Source organism: Pongo pygmaeus, chromosome 1 (genome assembly GCF_028885625.2).
Source record: "Pongo pygmaeus isolate AG05252 chromosome 1, NHGRI_mPonPyg2-v2.0_pri, whole genome shotgun sequence".
NCBI classification, from domain to species: domain Eukaryota; kingdom Metazoa; phylum Chordata; class Mammalia; order Primates; family Hominidae; genus Pongo; species Pongo pygmaeus.
The window spans coordinates 222,902,365-222,920,000 of record NC_072373.2 but is presented as its reverse complement, the minus strand read 5'-3'; the positions used below and the strand labels follow the sequence as shown (position 1 = coordinate 222,920,000).

Genomic DNA, 17,636 nt, shown 5'->3' with positions numbered 1-17,636 from the left:
TAACGTTCATCTCATTTCTTCTCTGCTTAATGAAATAAAAACCCCATCCAAGTGCAAAATATATGGTGAGTTTGCAGGCGGCTTTTCCACTGGGCTGTGCTTGAGGTTTAAGTTTTAAAAATTCTTGGGTCCTAAAGATTCTAGACATAAGTCGTGAGCTGCCGGGGACAGAGCTGGTCTGCATTTTCTTGGAGTGACTTTGTTTCTCTGTGTCCAGGGGCACTGCTGGGCCTCTCGCTCTTGCTGAATGGCCGGGACATTGGCATCGCCCTGGCTGACGTGACCGGCAACCACAAGTGGGGCCTGCTGCTGACCGTGTGCGGGGTGGTGCTGATGGACTTCAGCGCCGACTCGGCGGACAACCCCAGCCACGCCTACATGATGGATGTGTGCAGCCCCGCGGACCAGGACCGAGGCCTGAACATCCACGCCCTCCTGGCAGGTGAGTCTCCGCAGCAGGGCCGAGGCTGAGTCTGTAGGGCTGCAGGCTTCAGACGTGTGGCTTTCAAGGCCCTTCCTCACTCCCTGATTTAACAAAGAAGCTGGGAGAATTCCAATATATGGAGAAACACTGAAGTGATTGAAAATACATATCTCACACAACACATATCAACCACAACCTATGCTGTTGTCACATAAACAACAATTATAGGTCTATAAATTCAAATGTTTATATTCGTGGATTCTCATTGTTTGAGGTAGTTATGTTCTACGAGTCACCACAAATACTGAATTAGCAAACACCGAGTCTCACTCCTAGGAAAAATACAGGGTTAGGTTCCTGTGAGCCTCTGGTCACAACGTTTTCATCAATGGATCAACACATAACCTTGTTGTATGTGTTTCTGTTTAAAACCCCTTATTTCATCTATGCCTTTGGCTGATTAACATTGAATTGATGGCCGACAGTGCTGCAACTCAAGCCTGAACGAAGCGTCACTGTCGCATGCATTTTCTGCACAAGGCACATCCGGCTTTCTTGCACCTGGAAACGTCAGACAGCTTGGGGGCCATTTAAACAGTGAAACACCGACAAAAAACACAAAAATGTAAAAACGGTGGCACTAAATAGACCACACAAAAAACTCTTGTTTCAGTCAGGCGTGGTGTAATCCCCACACTTTGGGAGGCTGAGGTGGGTGGATCACCTGAGGTCGGGAGTTCGAGACCAGCCTGACCAACATGGAGAAATGCCATCTCTACTAAAAATACAAAAAATTAGCGCGGCGTGGTGGCGCACGCCTGTAATCCCAGCTACTTGGCAGGCTGAGGCGGGAGAATTGCTTGAACCTGGGAGGCGGAGGTTGCAGTGAGCTGAGATCGCGCTATTGCACTCCAGCCTGGGCAACAACAGTGAATCTCCATCTCAAAAACAAACAAACAAACAAACACCAACTCTTGTTTCCAGTATGAGCGTGGAGACGAGAAGGCAGAGCTCAGCCCTGCAGGGCCTCAGCTGGACCATGCACCCTTGGAAGCGCAGGTGTTGTGCTGTTCTGTTCAAATCCTTGAATGATCATGAGAGCACCATGAGGATTGGTTCTGAGTTTATCTCACTAAATGAGGAGGTGAATTCACAAATACAGAATCTACAGATCATGAGGATTGAGTGTGTGTGCATGGACACACACACGGCTATATATATGCCATGCATATATGTATGTATATATACACACTTGTGGCATGCTTAATGGCAAAACAGGACAAATGTTCCCATCAAAGTCAGGAATGAGGCAAGAATGCACCCATCCCACAGAGTCACTGCCATTAGGGACACACAAACAAAAGGTGTGAGGTCAGCCCCACTGGTCTCTGGGGCTGGACGTATGGAAACTTCAAGAGAATTAGCTGCAAAGCAGTGCAGGAGTTGAGTATGATGCTTAGTTATCAATGTACTGTATAAAAATCAATACTGGTCGGGTGCGGTGGCTCGGGCCTACTCTCAACACTTCGGGAGGCTAAGCCAGGAGGATTGCTTGAGTTCAGGAGTTTGAAACCAGCTTGGGCGAACAGTGAGACCCCATCTCTAAAAACATAAAATTAATTAAATAGATAACTCTAGCTTTTCTATATAAAATACTTGCCTTGTTACAGAATAAAATGGAAGAAAAATATTCCATTTAAGATAGCAACTGGGGCCGGGCGTGGCAGCTCATGCCTGTAACCCCAGCACTTTGAGAGGCTGAAGTGGGTGAATCACTTGAGGTCAGGCGTTCAAGACCAGCCTGGCCAACATGGCAAAATCCCATCTCTACTAAAAATACAAAAAAATTAGCCAGGCGTGTGGTGTGCACCTGTAGTCCCAGCTACTCGGGAGGCTGAGGCAGGAGAATCACTTGAGCCCAGGAGGAGGAGGTGGCAGTGAGCCGAGATGGTGCCACTGCACTCCAGCCTGGGCGACAAGAGTGAAACTCCGTCTCAAAGAAAAAGAATAAATAAAAAATAAAGTTCATCTGAAATCTGACCTTGGATAAGGTCACGAACAGCAATGGTGTCTTTCAGGAGGGGAGGAGGGAAGGTAAGTAGAATCATGAGCGTGGGAAGTCAAGAATAATAAAATGCCTGGGGGGCAGTGGGGAGGCAGAAAGACTCCCAAGTCTAGAAGGACAGAGGCAGAGAAGGGACGGGACTGGGGCTTTTAAATGGACACGCAAGTGAAATGAAAAGGCCCATCTGGGACAAAGGAAGGAAGATCTACAGTGAAACCTCGAAATAATGAGATCCATGGTTATGCCACCCTTAGCTACATGTGGAAGGCTGAGCTGGGCATGTCTGAAGCCCAGGCCTGTCCACAGAAGTTCTTATTTGAAAGGTAAACCCCTAATGTGGCCAAGTCTTCCCTAAAGCAAAAATCCCATGCTGGTAGCAGGCAGGTTCCTCCTCACCAGCAGCGGTAAACCGAGAGAACCCTCCTCTCCTCTCAACACTAGACCGACTCAAAATGTAGCTGAACTCACAATAAAACAAAATAAAACACTGGATCCCTGATGGGGTGGGTGTCGTGGACCCGCAGCTGGGGTGGCACCCCTGCGGCTTCCCTGGCTCTTGCCATCGAAGCACAGAGCCTGGCTGGAAGAAGCCGTAGTGTTTGGAGGTAGATCTGCCCACTACTGTTGGCTGGGTCCCCACGGCATCGCTCACAGTTTCCTGCCGTGCTCCATGGCCAGGGCTGGGCTGGCTGGTGCCCTGAGGCGTGGAGCAAGAACAGAGCAGGAACTGATCCCTGCTTTTCTGCTGTGGGCTGATAGCTCAGAGATCAGAGAGCTGCCCGCCAGGGTGTGGGCAGGCAGGACCCATGTGTGGTCACCAGAAGGGGTGACTCTCCTTATGGTGTTCTGTGCATGGGGACAAACACCCGCATGCACACGTGTGGTCGGCTGTGTGTGAGCCATGGGGTCGGCCCTGAGCTGGAGGGGCCCTCGGAGGGAGGATGTGTCCGGTGTCAGCATTTGCTCCTGGGGCCTGAAAGGTTATGGGGAAAGTGGAACAGGCAGGAAATGGAAGGGGATGTGGGCAGGTGGTCACTGCTGCTGCCAGGGGTCATGCCAGGAAGGGCCCTGCAGGTGGCTGTGCAGGGCAGGAGGGGGACCTCCTCAAGGGGCCCGCCCTGGGAATCCCGTCCCATTTTGTTGGGGTTTAGGTGGAACAGGTTCTGTGCCCACGTCCCTGGAATGGCGTTGGCTACCTTCATGTCCTTCTAAGAAACGGGGCCACCGCACTTGGGGCTTCTCCTCTTGCAGAAGGGAACTCAAACCCTGTCTCTTTCCCCAGGTCTCGGAGGAGGCTTCGGATACGTGGTTGGCGGAATCCACTGGGATAAAACGGGCTTCGGGAGGGCCCTGGGGGGGCAGCTCCGTGTCATTTACCTCTTCACCGCGGTCACCCTGAGCGTCACCACCGTCCTGACCCTGGTCAGCATCCCTGAGAGGCCGCTGCGGCCGCCGGGTGAGAAGCGGGCAGCCATGAAGAGCCCCAGCCTCCCGCTGCCCCCGTCCCCACCCGTCCTGCCAGAGGAAGGCCCCGGCGACACCCTCCCGTCGCACACGGCCACCAACTTCTCCAGCCCCATCTCCCCGCCCAGCCCCCTCACGCCCAAGTACGGCAGCTTCATCAGCAGGGACAGCTCCCTGACGGGCATCAGCGAGTTCGCGTCATCCTTCGGCACGGCCAACATAGACAGCGTCCTCATCGACTGCTTCACGGGTGGCCACGACAGCTACCTGGCCATCCCCGGCAGCGTCCCCCGGCCGCCCATCAGCGTCAGCTTCCCCCGTGCCCCCGACAGCTTCTACCGCCAGGACCGTGGACTTCTGGAGGGCAGAGAGGGTGCCCTGACCTCCGGCTGTGACGGGGACATTCTGAGGGTGGGCTCCTTGGACACCTCTAAGCCAAGGTCATCAGGGATTCTGAAGAGACCCCAGACCTTGGCCATCCCGGACGTGGCCGGAGGAGGGGGTCCCGAAACCAGCAGGAGAAGGAATGTGACCTTCAGTCAGCAGGTAACAGCAAATGTTGGGGGAACCGAGGCTCAGAGGCCGGCATTCGGGGGTCTCCTGGTCAGTTACATGACGAAGAGGGAGAGTCCCTCCAGGAAGAAATTCCTGGCTGTTATGGGGGTGTTATCAAGTGCTTTGGCCTAAAGAGAAAAGCCTTAGAGGCCAGGGGTGGTGGCTCACATCTGTAGTCCCAGCACTTTAGGAGGCTAAGGCAGGAGGATCGCTTGAACTCAGGAGTTTGAAACCAGCCTCGGCAACGTGGCGAAACCCCGTCTCTACTTTTTAGTATTTTAGTATTTTTAAATAATACTTTTAAAAAATATTTTTAAAAAATACTTTTTAGTATTTTTTATATAAAAAGTAGCTGGGCTTGGTGGCACACATGTGTGGTCCCAACTACTCTGGAGGCTGAAGAAGGAGGATGGCTTGAGCCCAGGAGGTTGAAGCTGTAGGGACCCATGATTGCACCACTGCACTCCAGCCTGGGTGACAGAGCAAGACGTTGTCTCAGAAAAAAAAAAAAAAAAAAGACAAGCCTCAGAAACGTGACGTCTTCCCTTGCCTGTTAGTGAACAAGTTCTGGGACTGAGTCCACCTATGAGTGAGTGAGTTCAGGGCATCTGTTAGGTATCAGGTGGCTTAAAATCCTGGCTGGGAGTGACAGTGACAACTCTTTTTTTTTTTTTTTTTTTTTTTTTTTTTGAGACAGAGTCTTGCTCTGTCGCCCAGGCTGGAGTGCAGTGGCGCGATCTCGGCTCACTGCAAGCTCCGCCTCCCTAGTTCACACCATTCTCCTGCCTCAGCCTCCGGAGTAGCTGGGACTACAGGCGCCTGCCACCGCGCCTGGCTAATTTTTTGTATTTTTAGTAGAGACAGGGTTTCACCGTGTTAGCCAGGATGGTTTTGATCTCCTGACCTCGTGATCTGCCCTTTTCTGCCTCCCAAAGTGCTGGGATTACAGGCGTGAGCCACTGCGCCCAGCCAACAACTCTTTTAAACACTTACGTTTGCCCAAATGTAATTCAGGCTGGGCCTGTTCTACTAGTGAGTTTCTTACAGGCATAGTGTGCGCCCCACTTGTTTCTGGTATTTTTCCTGAGATGTGCGGGCTCCAGCCTGTTTTGGCAGTGGGAATCCTGTGCCAATACATCCAAGTCTTCGTTGACGGTGGAAACAAAACGTGAAACCTGCAGATGTGTCTGGGATCATCCCTCCTGGCGCCTGACATCGGTTAACTCCCGGAGGCTGCAAAAACGGGAATCTCCAGGGCAGTGCCATCTTCCGCGAAGGCCGAGAACCTTCTGGAAAGCTGATTAAGTTGTATTTTCTATGCGTCAGATGGGCTACAAGGCCACCAACTGATCTGTGGGGTTTCACGGGCTGATTTTTATTTTATTTTTATTTTTTTGAGACAGAGTCTTGCTCTGTCACCCAGGCTGGAGTGCAGTGACGCGATCTCGGCTCACTGCAACCTCTGCCTCCCGGGTTCAAGTGATTCTCCTGCTTCAGCCTCCCGAGTAGCTGGGATTATAGGCACCCACCACCACGCCCGGCTAATTTTGTATTTTTAGTAGAGATGGGGTTTCACCATGTTGGCCAGGCTGGTCTCGAACTCCTGGCCTCAAGTGATCCATCCACCTTGGCCTCCCAAAGTGCTGGGATTACAGGCGTGAGCCACCGCACCCGGCCAGAATCCATGGTCTTTAAGTAAAGAAAGGTTATTCTCTTATTTAAAGTAGACATAAGAGTTACTGGCCTGCCCGCCCCAGCGGATGTTGCAGGAGGAGAGTGCATTTCGGTAAGAATGTGGTGTTCCTGGTCCTACAAAGCCGAGTCTCATTTGCCTTGTCCCTCCAGGGAGGCAGCTGGAAAAGCCGTGTAGCCTGGAGACCTAGCCAAGGAGACACTTCACTCGGCCGCAGACATATGTGGGCCGTGTCTCCTGAATGAAGTAGACCCTGCTCTGCCCGGCCCCATCCCATTGGGTTTAAATGGGACCTGGTCCTCAGTTCATTCCCCCGTCAGGGGTTCAGGTGTCCCGTCTCTGCCTAGATGACTTCCCTGATTTAGTCGGAGGTTAACTAGAGATGGGGCTTGCACTGTTCATTTTCTTTTCCTTTCCTTTCCTTTTTTCTTTTCTTTCTTTTTTCTTCTTTTTTGATTATTTTGTCTTGTTTTGTTTTTTACTTACTTTTTAAAAAAATGTAGAGACAGGCTCTTACCATGTTGCCCAGGCTGGTCTTGAGCTCCTGGGCTCAAGTGATCTACCTGCCTTGGCCTCCCAAAGTGCTGGAATTATAATAGGTGTGAACCACCACGCCCGGCCTTGTTTGGTTTTGTTTTGAGACAGGGTCTCACTTTGTTGCCCAGGCTGGAGTGCGGTGGTGCATTCACGGCTCACTGCAGCCTCAATCTGCCAGGCCCAAGTGATCCTCCCATCTCATCCTCCTGAGTAGCTGGGACTACAGGTGCGCACCACCACACCCAGCTAATTTTTTATTTTTTGTAGAAACGGGGCCTCACTATGTGGCCCAAGCTGGTCTTGAACTCCTGGGCTCAAGCCATCCTCCCACCTCTGCCTCTCAAGGTGCTGGGATTCCAGGCATGAGCCACCGCACCCAGCCCTGTTTTCTCCTTGGAGTGAGCAGGATAGTGCCTTTCGTTTGCTTTTCTCTGGTGTGTGTGGCCGGGGTGTCTTCACGCCTGCGTACCGTCTCAGCGTGAGGAAGGACACTGCCCAGGCGTGCGCAGGCCTCACAGGGACATCTATTGAGCTTCCTGGTGGCAGCAAGGACACAGCGAGCTCCCGTCTGGAAAGGGTTTGAGGAACTGGAAATCACTGGAGAGCCAGGGAAGTCCATCCTTATCAAGGAAAGAGGTTTTCTAATCGCTCATGTTGAGGGCACCGTCAGCCTCGTTGTGGATGATGCTGGGGTAATTAATCTGGTCTTTGTCAACACTGGATCGTCCCAGACTGTTTCACAAAGTTCAAACTGGCTTTAGATCTGGTTCTTTAGGTGTGGTTGAAAATCTCATCTTCACCCCCTTTTTCTGTTTCCTTTCTCCTTAGAGTGTAATTTATGCATCAGTTCTTTGAGGAAAGTAAAAATCATGAGCTAAATATAAACACATCCAGGCTCAATGGAGACAGGCGTAACTGCAGCGCTGTTCCTCCGCAGGCGTGGGGGACGCGCTCTGCTGATGTGGGTGTTCTGGGAGCCGGCACTGCGGCCTCTCAGCTTCCTTTCCCACTGGGAGTATCCAGGGCGGACCACACCACAGACACCCCAGTGGAGCCGGGCAGCAATGCCTCTTTGCTGCCCATTAAACATCTAAATTCAAAAACGACTAGTTCCCCAGGGTGGGAGGATCACTTGAGGCCAGGAGTTTGAGACCAGTCTGGGCAACATAGTGAGACCCCATCTCTGTAACAATTTTTAAAAAATTAGCCAGGTGTGGTGGTGCTCGCCTGTAGTCCCAGCTACTCGGGAGGCTGAGGTGGGAGGATCACTTGAGCCCAGGAGGTCGAGGCTGCAGTGAGCCATGACCGTACCACTGCACTCCAGCCCGGGTGACAGAGCGAGACTGTCTCTAAAACAACAAGAACAACAACAACAACAACAAAATAACAAGCTCCCCTGACTAGAGTCTGTACCCCAAACCCAAGCAGGGCTACTTGGAATGAAACCTTCTCATTCCAGGAGGAGTTTGCAAACCTAGTGAAGATGTCCCTGGAATATTGTTCTTGAGCCCCAGAAAGAAATCTAAGCCCCTCGCACCTGTTTCCATCCTGCTGACCGTGGGGCGTGTTGCGTGCTCTCTGAGACCCAGTCAAGGGCTGAGGTGCTCATGTGGGCAGGGCCGCCCTGTATTCTGTGTGGTGGGGGTTCCACCTGTCCAGAGAGAATTTTGAACACATGTTCCTGGTGGCCACCTTGAAATAAGTCTTTCTCAGCCTTCTTTTATGAAAAAGAAAGGACTTCCTAAGTGTGTGGATCTGAACTGACCCATGTTTTTTCATTTCAAATGTATTTTGCATTTTGCAAAGTCTTATCTTACTCCCTGTGGCACAGATCGTGTCCTGTGGCCACACTGTGGGCACACCTGAAATGGAATTCTAGTCTTAGCTGTTCCGGGGTCTCGGAAGCGATGCCCTGAAGTCGTTCCTCTGAGTTGGTGTCGATGCGGGGCTCATGCCGTCTGATAAGAAGACAGACCCGTGCAGCCTCCGTGTGGTGTTTCCGAGAGCACATTCCTCTGAGCAGAGCAGAGTCCGCGCTGTGTGATGGGGGTGCGGGGCTCTGATGAGGGGTTTGCGGGCTCTCCCCAGGTCGCCAACATCCTGCTCAACGGCGTGAAGTACGAGAGCGAGCTGACGGGCTCCAGCGAGCGCGCGGAGCAGCCTCTGTCCGTGGGGCGCCTCTGCTCCACCATCTGCAACATGCCCAAGGCGCTACGCACCCTCTGCGTCAACCACTTCCTGGGTGAGCTCCCGGCCAAGCGTCCCCATGAGTCCTGGTCCTGCTCAGGGCTCTCGCCCCGCTGGCCTCCCAGGATGCCCCTGAGCCTCCCTTCCCAGAACCTTTCTGAGTTCACCAGCCACCCACAACAGCACCAAGGGCAGGCCTGGGGTGCTGTGGCTGCCCTGGAGGGCTTTTCTCCGGGGTGCCTGCCCTGCATAGCCCCAGACTAAACCAGGTGTCACCATTGAGAGCCACATAGCTCACTCTGGGCCCGACACCTGGGTCTCCACAGAGCCAAAATTCTCATTACCAGAAGCCCTTTGGACAACTCCACAGTGAAATGATGGACCCACACCTTCCCACCTTCCCACCTTCCAACTTTGTCTTGCTCTGTCTTCAAGCACAGACCCCACACCTGCCCGCCCATGTCTATTGCTTTTGTAAATTCACATGGCTTGGCCTTTGAATGACCATTGAAAAGCACCAACTTGCATTTCGTTCCATTTAGTCTCTTTCCGCTGTTGAGTGGTTGAATGTTTGAGCATGATTCAGAATTTGAGGCCGGGCGCGGTGGCTCATGCCTGTAATCTCAGCACTTTGGGAGTCCGAGCCTGGTGGATCACGAGGTGAGACGATTGAGACCATCCTGGCCAACATGGTGAAACCCCATCTCTACTAAAAATACAAAAATTACCTGGGCGTGGTGGCGCATGCCTGTAGTCCCAGCTACTCGGGAGGCTGAGGCAGGAGAATTGCTTGAACCCGGGAGGCAGAGGGAGGCAGAGGTTGCAGTGAGCCAAGATTGCACCACTGCATTCCAGCCTGGGTGACAGAGCAAGACTCCGTCTCAAAAAAAAAAAAAAAAAAAAAAAGAAGAATTTGAGATAATCTAGGGCTCTCATACATTGTGGGACATAAATCAACATGACCTTCTAGAAGGCAACTTCATAATGGGTGAGAACCTTAAAAATGGTCCTACCTTTTTTCCCTATGACCTTACTCAGTATTCCGTGCAAGCTCATAATCAAAGACTATATTCAGAATATGTATGCAAAGTGTTGATCACAGCATGGTTTCAGACAGCCACAGACTGCGATTGGGGGATAGAGATGTCCAACAGTTGGGGAAGGGTTAAATATATTAGGGTGCACCCACACTGTGAAATATTTTGCTTCCATCAAGACGAGTCTGTTTAATAATTCTTGATGGCATAGAACATTGTAGATGATAATTCATTATGGTTCAAGGGGGCCCATAAATACCACCTTCCTCTACCAAAGAAGGAATTCCCATGGTTCAAGGGACAGAGTGCTAAGCACATCCACCAGCACATCCATGTCTGTGCTTCCCGGTGGATTTCTCCCAATTAAATGGGCCCCCTCCCCTGCACCACCCAGGTAGCTGGAGCACCTCCACTGCTACCCTTGCCTCATGTTTATAGAAATATTTGGTGGTTTAAAATAAAAAAATTGTAAGGAAACTCTGTTAGTCTGCTCTCACGCTGCTAATAAAGACATACCCGAAACTGGGTAATTTATAAAGAAAAGGAGGTTTAATGGACTCACAGTTCCACATGGCTAGGGAGGACTCACAATCATGGCAGAAGACGAAGGAGGCGCAAAGGCACATCTTACATGGCGGCAGGCAAGAGGGCATGTGCAGGGGAACTCCCATTTATAAAACCATCAGATCTCATGGGACTTACTCACTATCATGAGAACAGCATGGGAAAGACCCACCCCCATGATTCAATCAGCTCTCACCAGGTCCCGCCCACGACACACAGGGATTATGGGAGCTACAATTAGAGATGAGATTTGGGTGGGGACACAGCCAAACCATATCAGAAACGAACACAGTTTTAAATTGCATGTTACTTTTTTTTTTGAGATGGAGTCTCGCTCTGTCGCCCAGGCTGGAGTGCAGTGGCATGATCTCAGCTCACTGCAAGCTCCGCCTTCCAGGTTCACACCACTCTCCTGCCTCAGCCTCCCGAGTAGCTGAGACTACAGGCACCCGCCACTATGCCCGGCTAATTTTTTATATTTTCAGTAGAGACAGAGTTTCACCATGTTAGCCAGGATGGTCTCGATCTCCTGACCTTGTGATCCGCCCACCTCAGCCTCCCAAAGTGCTGGGATTACAGGCGTGAGCCACCGCACCCAGCTGCTCGTTACTTTTATAACCAGTAGACACATGTTGGTTAGAGAAAGGGCGGAGTGCTGGCCTTTGCCCCCGAGGTCATGAACCCCTTTCTTTCTTCCAGGGTGGCTGTCGTTCGAGGGGATGCTGCTCTTCTACACAGACTTCATGGGTGAGGTGGTGTTTCAGGGGGACCCCAAGGCCCCGCACACGTCAGAGGCGTATCAGAAGTACAACAGCGGCGTGACCATGGGCTGCTGGGGCATGTGTATCTACGCCTTCAGTGCCGCCTTCTACTCAGGTACCCGCCGCCAGCCAGGCTGGCACGGCAGTGAGGGCTTTGGTTGGGTCCATGGAGCATGTGAAATGAAGGCAGGTTCATGGCCGTATGATTGCAGACACTATATCCCAATTTGGGGGATGCCACTGTCTTTCCTGGCTGCAGGACACTGGGCCTGGGGGAGCCGGGCTGAAGAAATGGAGCCTGTGGGCCTCAGGCCTCCGAGAGCTAGTGGCCTATGGGGGCACAGGTGCTTGTCAGGACCTGACTACACCAGCAGGCTGTAGCGAGGGCGAAGTGGGGGCCCTGGAGGAACCCCGAGGCCACGCCCAGGCAGCGTGCTGTCCACTAGCCTGCAGCTCCTTCCCACTTCGATTCAAGAAGCAACCGGTCCCCAGGGAGGTGGGGGCAGGGGTGTGTGATCGTGGAGCGTAGGGGTGGGCAGGGGCCAGGGTCCCAGATGACTCTGAGGTTCTCTGTCTGTGGAGTACCCTTGGAGCACAGTGCTGAGTTCACACCAGGGTGAAGCCGAGGTGCCATCCCCATGGGGCCTGGCCGGTAGCGTGCACCGGGCAAATGTTATCCCAGAGGTCCGCACAGTTTTTCTGCAAAAGGCCAGAGAGTGGGTGTTTCCAGCTTTGCCGGCCCAGCGGTCTCTGTTGCAGCCCCTCACTGAAAACCAGACACGGGAAACCAAGTGGGTGTGCCGTGTGCCAATCAAACAGCACTGTGTTCACTGAAATACGAATTTCATGTGATTTTCATGTGTCACAAAATATTCATCTTTTTTTGAGTTTTTAAATTAATTTTTTTTTTAATTTATGAAACTAGGCTGCAGGCTGGACTTCGCCTTCGAGCCATAATCTGCCAACTGCTTTATTTTAGTTGCCCCCATCTTTGTGGGTTCGAGCCCCAAAGTAGAGGGTCACTGAGGGGCTGCGACAAGAAGAAATTTGTCAGATCTCACTTGTGAGTCCATGGGGCGGCACCTCGGGTGTTGGGTTCCCCCATAGCCGTGTGGCCTTGGGGCGTGGGGAACTGGCCCCGTTTTATCTGATTCTAGGGAGGCCCGTTGCTGACATCCATGTTGTCACATCATCTTGGGGGCGTAAAGATGGTGGCCGTGTACCGGATGGGCTGCTGTTGTGCCCATAATTACACAGGAACACAGAGGTTTAGCTCGAGACCCTCAGTCCCTGAGCCCTTTTGGTGTCACAGCCCCAAGACCCCTCCACCTGCAGAAGCCCTGGGGGACCTGGCCCAGGCTGGTGTGAACAGGACACCCTGGTCCTGCCATCTATCCAGACAGCCCTCTCCTGGGCACCCACCAGAGTTACTGGGGCGGTCTCTCAGCTCCCCTGGGTCCCCCAGGAAGTACTTTCTGGTCTGGGGCAAGTGACCTGCCAAGCCGGGTCCCACCACTGCTAGCTTCAGGTCAGCCGCGGGGAGGTGGCGCTGGAAGCTGAGTTCCCGGAGGCTCTGGCCGTGTGGCACTGCTCACCCTGTCTGTGGCCCGCAGCTATCCTGGAGAAGCTGGAGGAGTTCCTCAGCGTCCGCACCCTCTACTTCATCGCCTATCTCGCCTTCGGCCTGGGGACTGGGCTCGCCACCCTCTCCAGGAACCTCTACGTGGTCCTGTCGCTCTGCATAACCTACGGGATTTTATTTTCCACCCTGTGCACCTTGCCCTACTCGCTGCTCTGCGATTACTACCAGAGTAAGAAGGTAAGTGCTCTCCCTTGTCTTGCTTCGGGTCTGCTTCTTGGAGAAACCCCACCTGAGAACTGTCCCCCAGGACCAGCTGCACAATCTGCAGAGCCCAGTGCAAAATGACGACTGTCAAGACAGCGACAGCAGAGCATTAAACCAAGGGGGGCCCTTCTGAGCATAGGGCGCGCCCCCTGTCTGTAATCCCCTCATTGCTTTATTAGCAGAAGCCTCCAGCCCACCCAGGCTCTGGGTCGGGCTCTGTCCTTCCCAGGGATGTGGGGAATGGGAGGCTGCCCCTTCCTACTCCATTGTCAGGCCACCGGGTCTCCTGTTGATGTCTGTCCCAGCCATTCAGGGTGGGGCTTATGGGGAGGCAGTGAAGCTCGGAAAACTTAGCAATCCAGATCGATAATATGTTAATGCAGTATTTTTAAAAATCAGAATTCTTGCCAAAAATCCATGGAGAACAAAAACATCTTTTTTTCTTTCTTTTTTTTTTTGAGATGGAGTCTTGCTCTGATGCCTGTGCTGGAGTGCGATGGCATGATCTCGGCTCACTGCAACCTCCGCCTCCCAGGTTCAAGTGATCCTCCTGCCTCCGCCTCCCAAGTAGCTGGGACTACAGGCACGTGCCACCATGCCCAGCTAATTTTTTGTATTTTTAGTACAGATGGGGTTTCATCATGTTGGTCAGGCTGGTCTCAATTTCCTGACCTAATGATCTGCCTGCCTCAGCCTCCCAGAGTGCTGGGAATACAGGCATGAGCCACCAAGCCCGGTCCAAAATTTTAAATAAAGAGAAGATCAGTTCACCATGTACTAGGGGTTCTGATAGCCAGCTCAGCTCCTGATCCTTTTTCTATGTGAACTTCAGTTCTGTCCTTGAATCCTGACTAGATGTTTCTTGCCCTCTGGTCTCAGAATTCTCTTGGCTTTTATTCCTCAATCCACTTGCCAGTTTTATCACCTCACCCTTGTTCCTCATGGCTTCCCATCAAGCCGTGGGTATTAGGTGACAGTGTAATTTATTAGACGTTGGTTTTGGCCAAATACTGGGCATGCTTTAATAACAACCAAACCATTTCATTATTTGGAGTGCCCTGAGTACCTTATCAAGCAGATTAAAAGGATATGGTACCCGTCCTTTAGAAAAGGACAGCTAAAATCTTGTTACGGATTATGGATTTAGCATAAAGAAAAATAATCAGGCATAAATTAAGAGTAAGAGAGGGGGCCAGGCGCGGTGGCTCACACCTGTAGTCCCAGGTACTTAGGAGGCCGAGGTGGGTGGATCAGCCAAGACCAGCCTGGCCAACATGGTGAAACCCTGTCTCTATTAAAAACACAAAAATTAGCTGGGCGTGGTGGCGGGCACCTATAGTCCCAGCTACACGGGAGCAGGAGAATGGCGTGAATCTGGGAGGCAGAGCTTGCAGTGAGCCGAGATTGCACCACTGTACTCTAGCCTGGGCAGCAGAGCGAGACTCTGTCTCAAAAAAAAAAAAAAAAAAAGATAGTAATACTTTGAAAAAAAAAGGATAAGTAACAGTGCCGAGCCACCTCATATTGGAGTCTGAGGCAAAAGGAAAAATGGCATTTAAAAGGCCGAGCACAGTAGCTCACGCCTGTAATCCCAGCACTTTGGGAGGCCGAGGCAGGTGGATCACTTGAGGTCAGGAGTTCAAGATCAGCCTGGCCAACATGACGAAACCGTGTCTACTAAAATACAAAAATTAGCCGGGCATGGTGGCCCGTGCCCATAATTCCAGCTACTTGGAAGGCTGAAGCAGGAGAATCGCTTGAACCTGGGAGGCAGAGGTTGCAGTGAGCCAAGATTGCGCCACTGCACTCCAGCCTGGGTGACAGAGGCTATGTAAATAAATAAATAGGCCGGGTGCGGTGGCTCACGCCTGTAATCCCAGCACTTTGGGAGGCCGAGGAGGGCAGATCACGAGGTCAGGATATCGAGACCATCCTGGCTAACACAGTGAAGTCCCTTCTCTACTAAAAATACAAAAAATTAGCCAGGCGTGGTGGCGGGTGCCTGTAGTCCCAGCTACTTGGGAGGCTGAGGCAGGAGAATGGTGTGAACCTGGGAGGCGGAGGTTGCAGTGAGCTGAGATCGTGCCACTGCACTCCAGCCTGGGCGACAGAGCGAGACTCCATCTCAAATAAATACATACATAAATAAATAAAGTGCCTTAAATTTTTGTTGATATTTTGCTCAGCATAGACTTTTAATGGCTGTATTGAGATATGCACCATCTAATAGTGTGTGATGTGCACCGTTTGGTGGTTTCAGCACACGCAGAGTTGTACAACCATCACCACCATCAATTTCAGAACAGTTTTGTCACCCCAGGAAGAAACCCGTCAGCCGTCACCCCTCTGACCCTCCCACTCTCCCAGGCCTAGGCGACCACTAACCTACTTCCTGTCCCCATGGACTTGCCTATTTGGGACGTCTCCTGTGATGGAGTCAGGCAGTCTGCGGCCTCTCGTGTCTGGCATCTGTGGCGCAGCTGTGGGCTTCGAGCTCCATCCATGCTGTTTCCTGGGTCAGCGCCTCATTCCCTTTTATGGTCACAGAATGTTCCCACCATAATTTTCCTTTGCAGTGACTTTGAAATTTTAAAATGCTGCAGTGAAATATTACCTGGACAGCCTGGGCAACATAGTCACACCCCATCTCTAAAAAAAAAAAAAAATTAAAAATTAGCCAGGTGTGGTGGCATGCACCTGTAGTTCCAGCTACTCGGGAGGCTGAGGTGGGAGGATCACTTGAGCCCAGGAGGCTGAGGCTGCAGTGGGCTGAGATCGTGCCACTGCACTCCAGCCTGGGCAACAGAGCAAGACCCTGTCTCCAAAAAAAAAAAAAAAAAAAAAAAAGAGAAAAGAAAAAAGAAAGAAAAGAAATGTGGCCTGGATTACTGAGTCTCTCTCCCTTTTAACCTCATGCCTCAGTTGCCTCCCCCAGGCCTGGGCCTGATTTGTTTTAGGGAGTTTGGAGTCTGACAAGTTCAGTCGGGCTGGCCCTGAGCACAGCCCTTCTGATGGAGTAGAATTGGCACAGGGAAGCTGCAGAGGAGGCCCAGGCTCCCAGGTCACAGCAATGCCCACTCACGCAGCACCTTGCAGGCCGGCTGGTGCTGGGGGAGCCGAGTGAGGGAAAGCCATGCCACCACTCCCCACCGTCACTCTGCACAGACCACACTCTCAGCCACTGTCCCCCAGCGCGGCATGCAGGGCAGGGAGAGTGAGTGAGTGACGTGCCCGAGCTGGAGGCCACGAGGACCTCGGAACCTCGGACAGAGGACCAGTGGCTGTCATGGGCAGAGGACTTTGGGGGTGTGGGGCAGGTCCCATCCTGGACGAAGGTGAAGGAGGGGATGGCAGGAGTGGAGCGGCCGCCTGACTGGGCAGATTGGTTTTCTTTGGGTGAGAGGACGGGGCAGAGCTCAAGTGCTGAGCGGGGAAAGTGTCTCCCGCCACCTCGGCCCGTGGGAGCTCAGCCCTCTGCCCCATTAGTCATGGATTCTTTTCATTGTCGTCATCTCTCCGAACACAAATATTGTTAAACTCTTGGCTGAACTCCCTGTGCATGTCGGCGCAGAAAAATGTGAGGCCGCTGTGCGTGGGCCGCCGGGGCCTCCTGGGCTCACAGGACACACGGAGCTCGGTCACCTCGTGCTGGCCGCGGCATGTCTCGCTGACACATTTCTTCCTCTGGGTCAGTTTGCAGGGTCCAGTGCGGACGGCACCCGGCGGGGCATGGGCGTGGACATCTCTCTGCTGAGCTGCCAGTACTTCCTGGCTCAGATTCTGGTCTCCCTTGTCCTGGGGCCCCTGACCTCGGCTGTGGGCAGCGCCAATGGGGTGATGTACTTCTCCAGCCTCGTGTCCTTCCTGGGCTGCCTGTACTCCTCCCTGTTTGTCATTTATGAAATTCCTCCCAGCGACGCTGCAGACGAGGAGCACCGGCCCCTCCTGCTGAACGTCTGACATCGCGGAGCCTCAACTCTGGACACGCGCCTTCACCTGGGGGTCTGGAGCAGGCCGACCAGTGAGGACCAAAGGGCCTTGTTGGACAGGGGGACAGGCTGCCTACTGGAATGTAAATATGTGATAAAATAATAAATGACAGCGGCAAAGCCTATGGTTTCTAGGCATTGCTCTCCGGTGGCTGAGAGGTCCCCATGGGATTGAGTTACCCTCCTGAGGACTTGGGCAGGGGGAGGTTTGTAAGAATCTTTTTTTGAAAGTAAAGGTGTAATTCAATGGTTCTCAACCAGGGGCAATTTTGCCACCCCACCCCCACCCCCAGGAAGACATCTGGCAAAGTCTGGAGATAGCTTTGGTTGTCACAACTCAGGGATGCTGTAAACCTCCCACGGCACACAGGACCGCCCCAACAGCAAGGAGCTAGCAAGACCCAGATGTCAATCGTGCTGAGGTAGAGTGAGCCTGGTCTAACTGGACCATACATTCTGTACATTGCTTCCCAGGGTAGAGTCACAGCATACAGGTCTTTTGGATCAGAAGGCC

At 52.5% G+C, this 17,636-nt stretch overlaps 1 protein-coding gene across 2 annotated transcripts in view; it reads left to right on the top strand.

Moving 5' to 3' along the window:
• SLC45A1 (solute carrier family 45 member 1) overlaps positions 1–17,247 on the top strand; it is a 25,006-nt gene extending 7,759 nt beyond the window's left edge. For both annotated transcript variants that reach the window (XM_054440985.2, XM_063668324.1), the window contains 6 exons: positions 218–442; positions 3,772–4,499; positions 8,827–8,980; positions 11,226–11,402; positions 12,901–13,106; positions 16,827–17,247. In XM_054440985.2, coding sequence (XP_054296960.1) covers positions 218–442; positions 3,772–4,499; positions 8,827–8,980; positions 11,226–11,402; positions 12,901–13,106; positions 16,827–17,093 — 1,757 coding nt within the window. In that variant the 3' untranslated portion in view covers positions 17,094–17,247. The remainder of the gene's footprint in view (positions 1–217; positions 443–3,771; positions 4,500–8,826; positions 8,981–11,225; positions 11,403–12,900; positions 13,107–16,826) is intronic.
• The last annotated feature ends 389 nt before the right edge of the window (positions 17,248–17,636 follow it).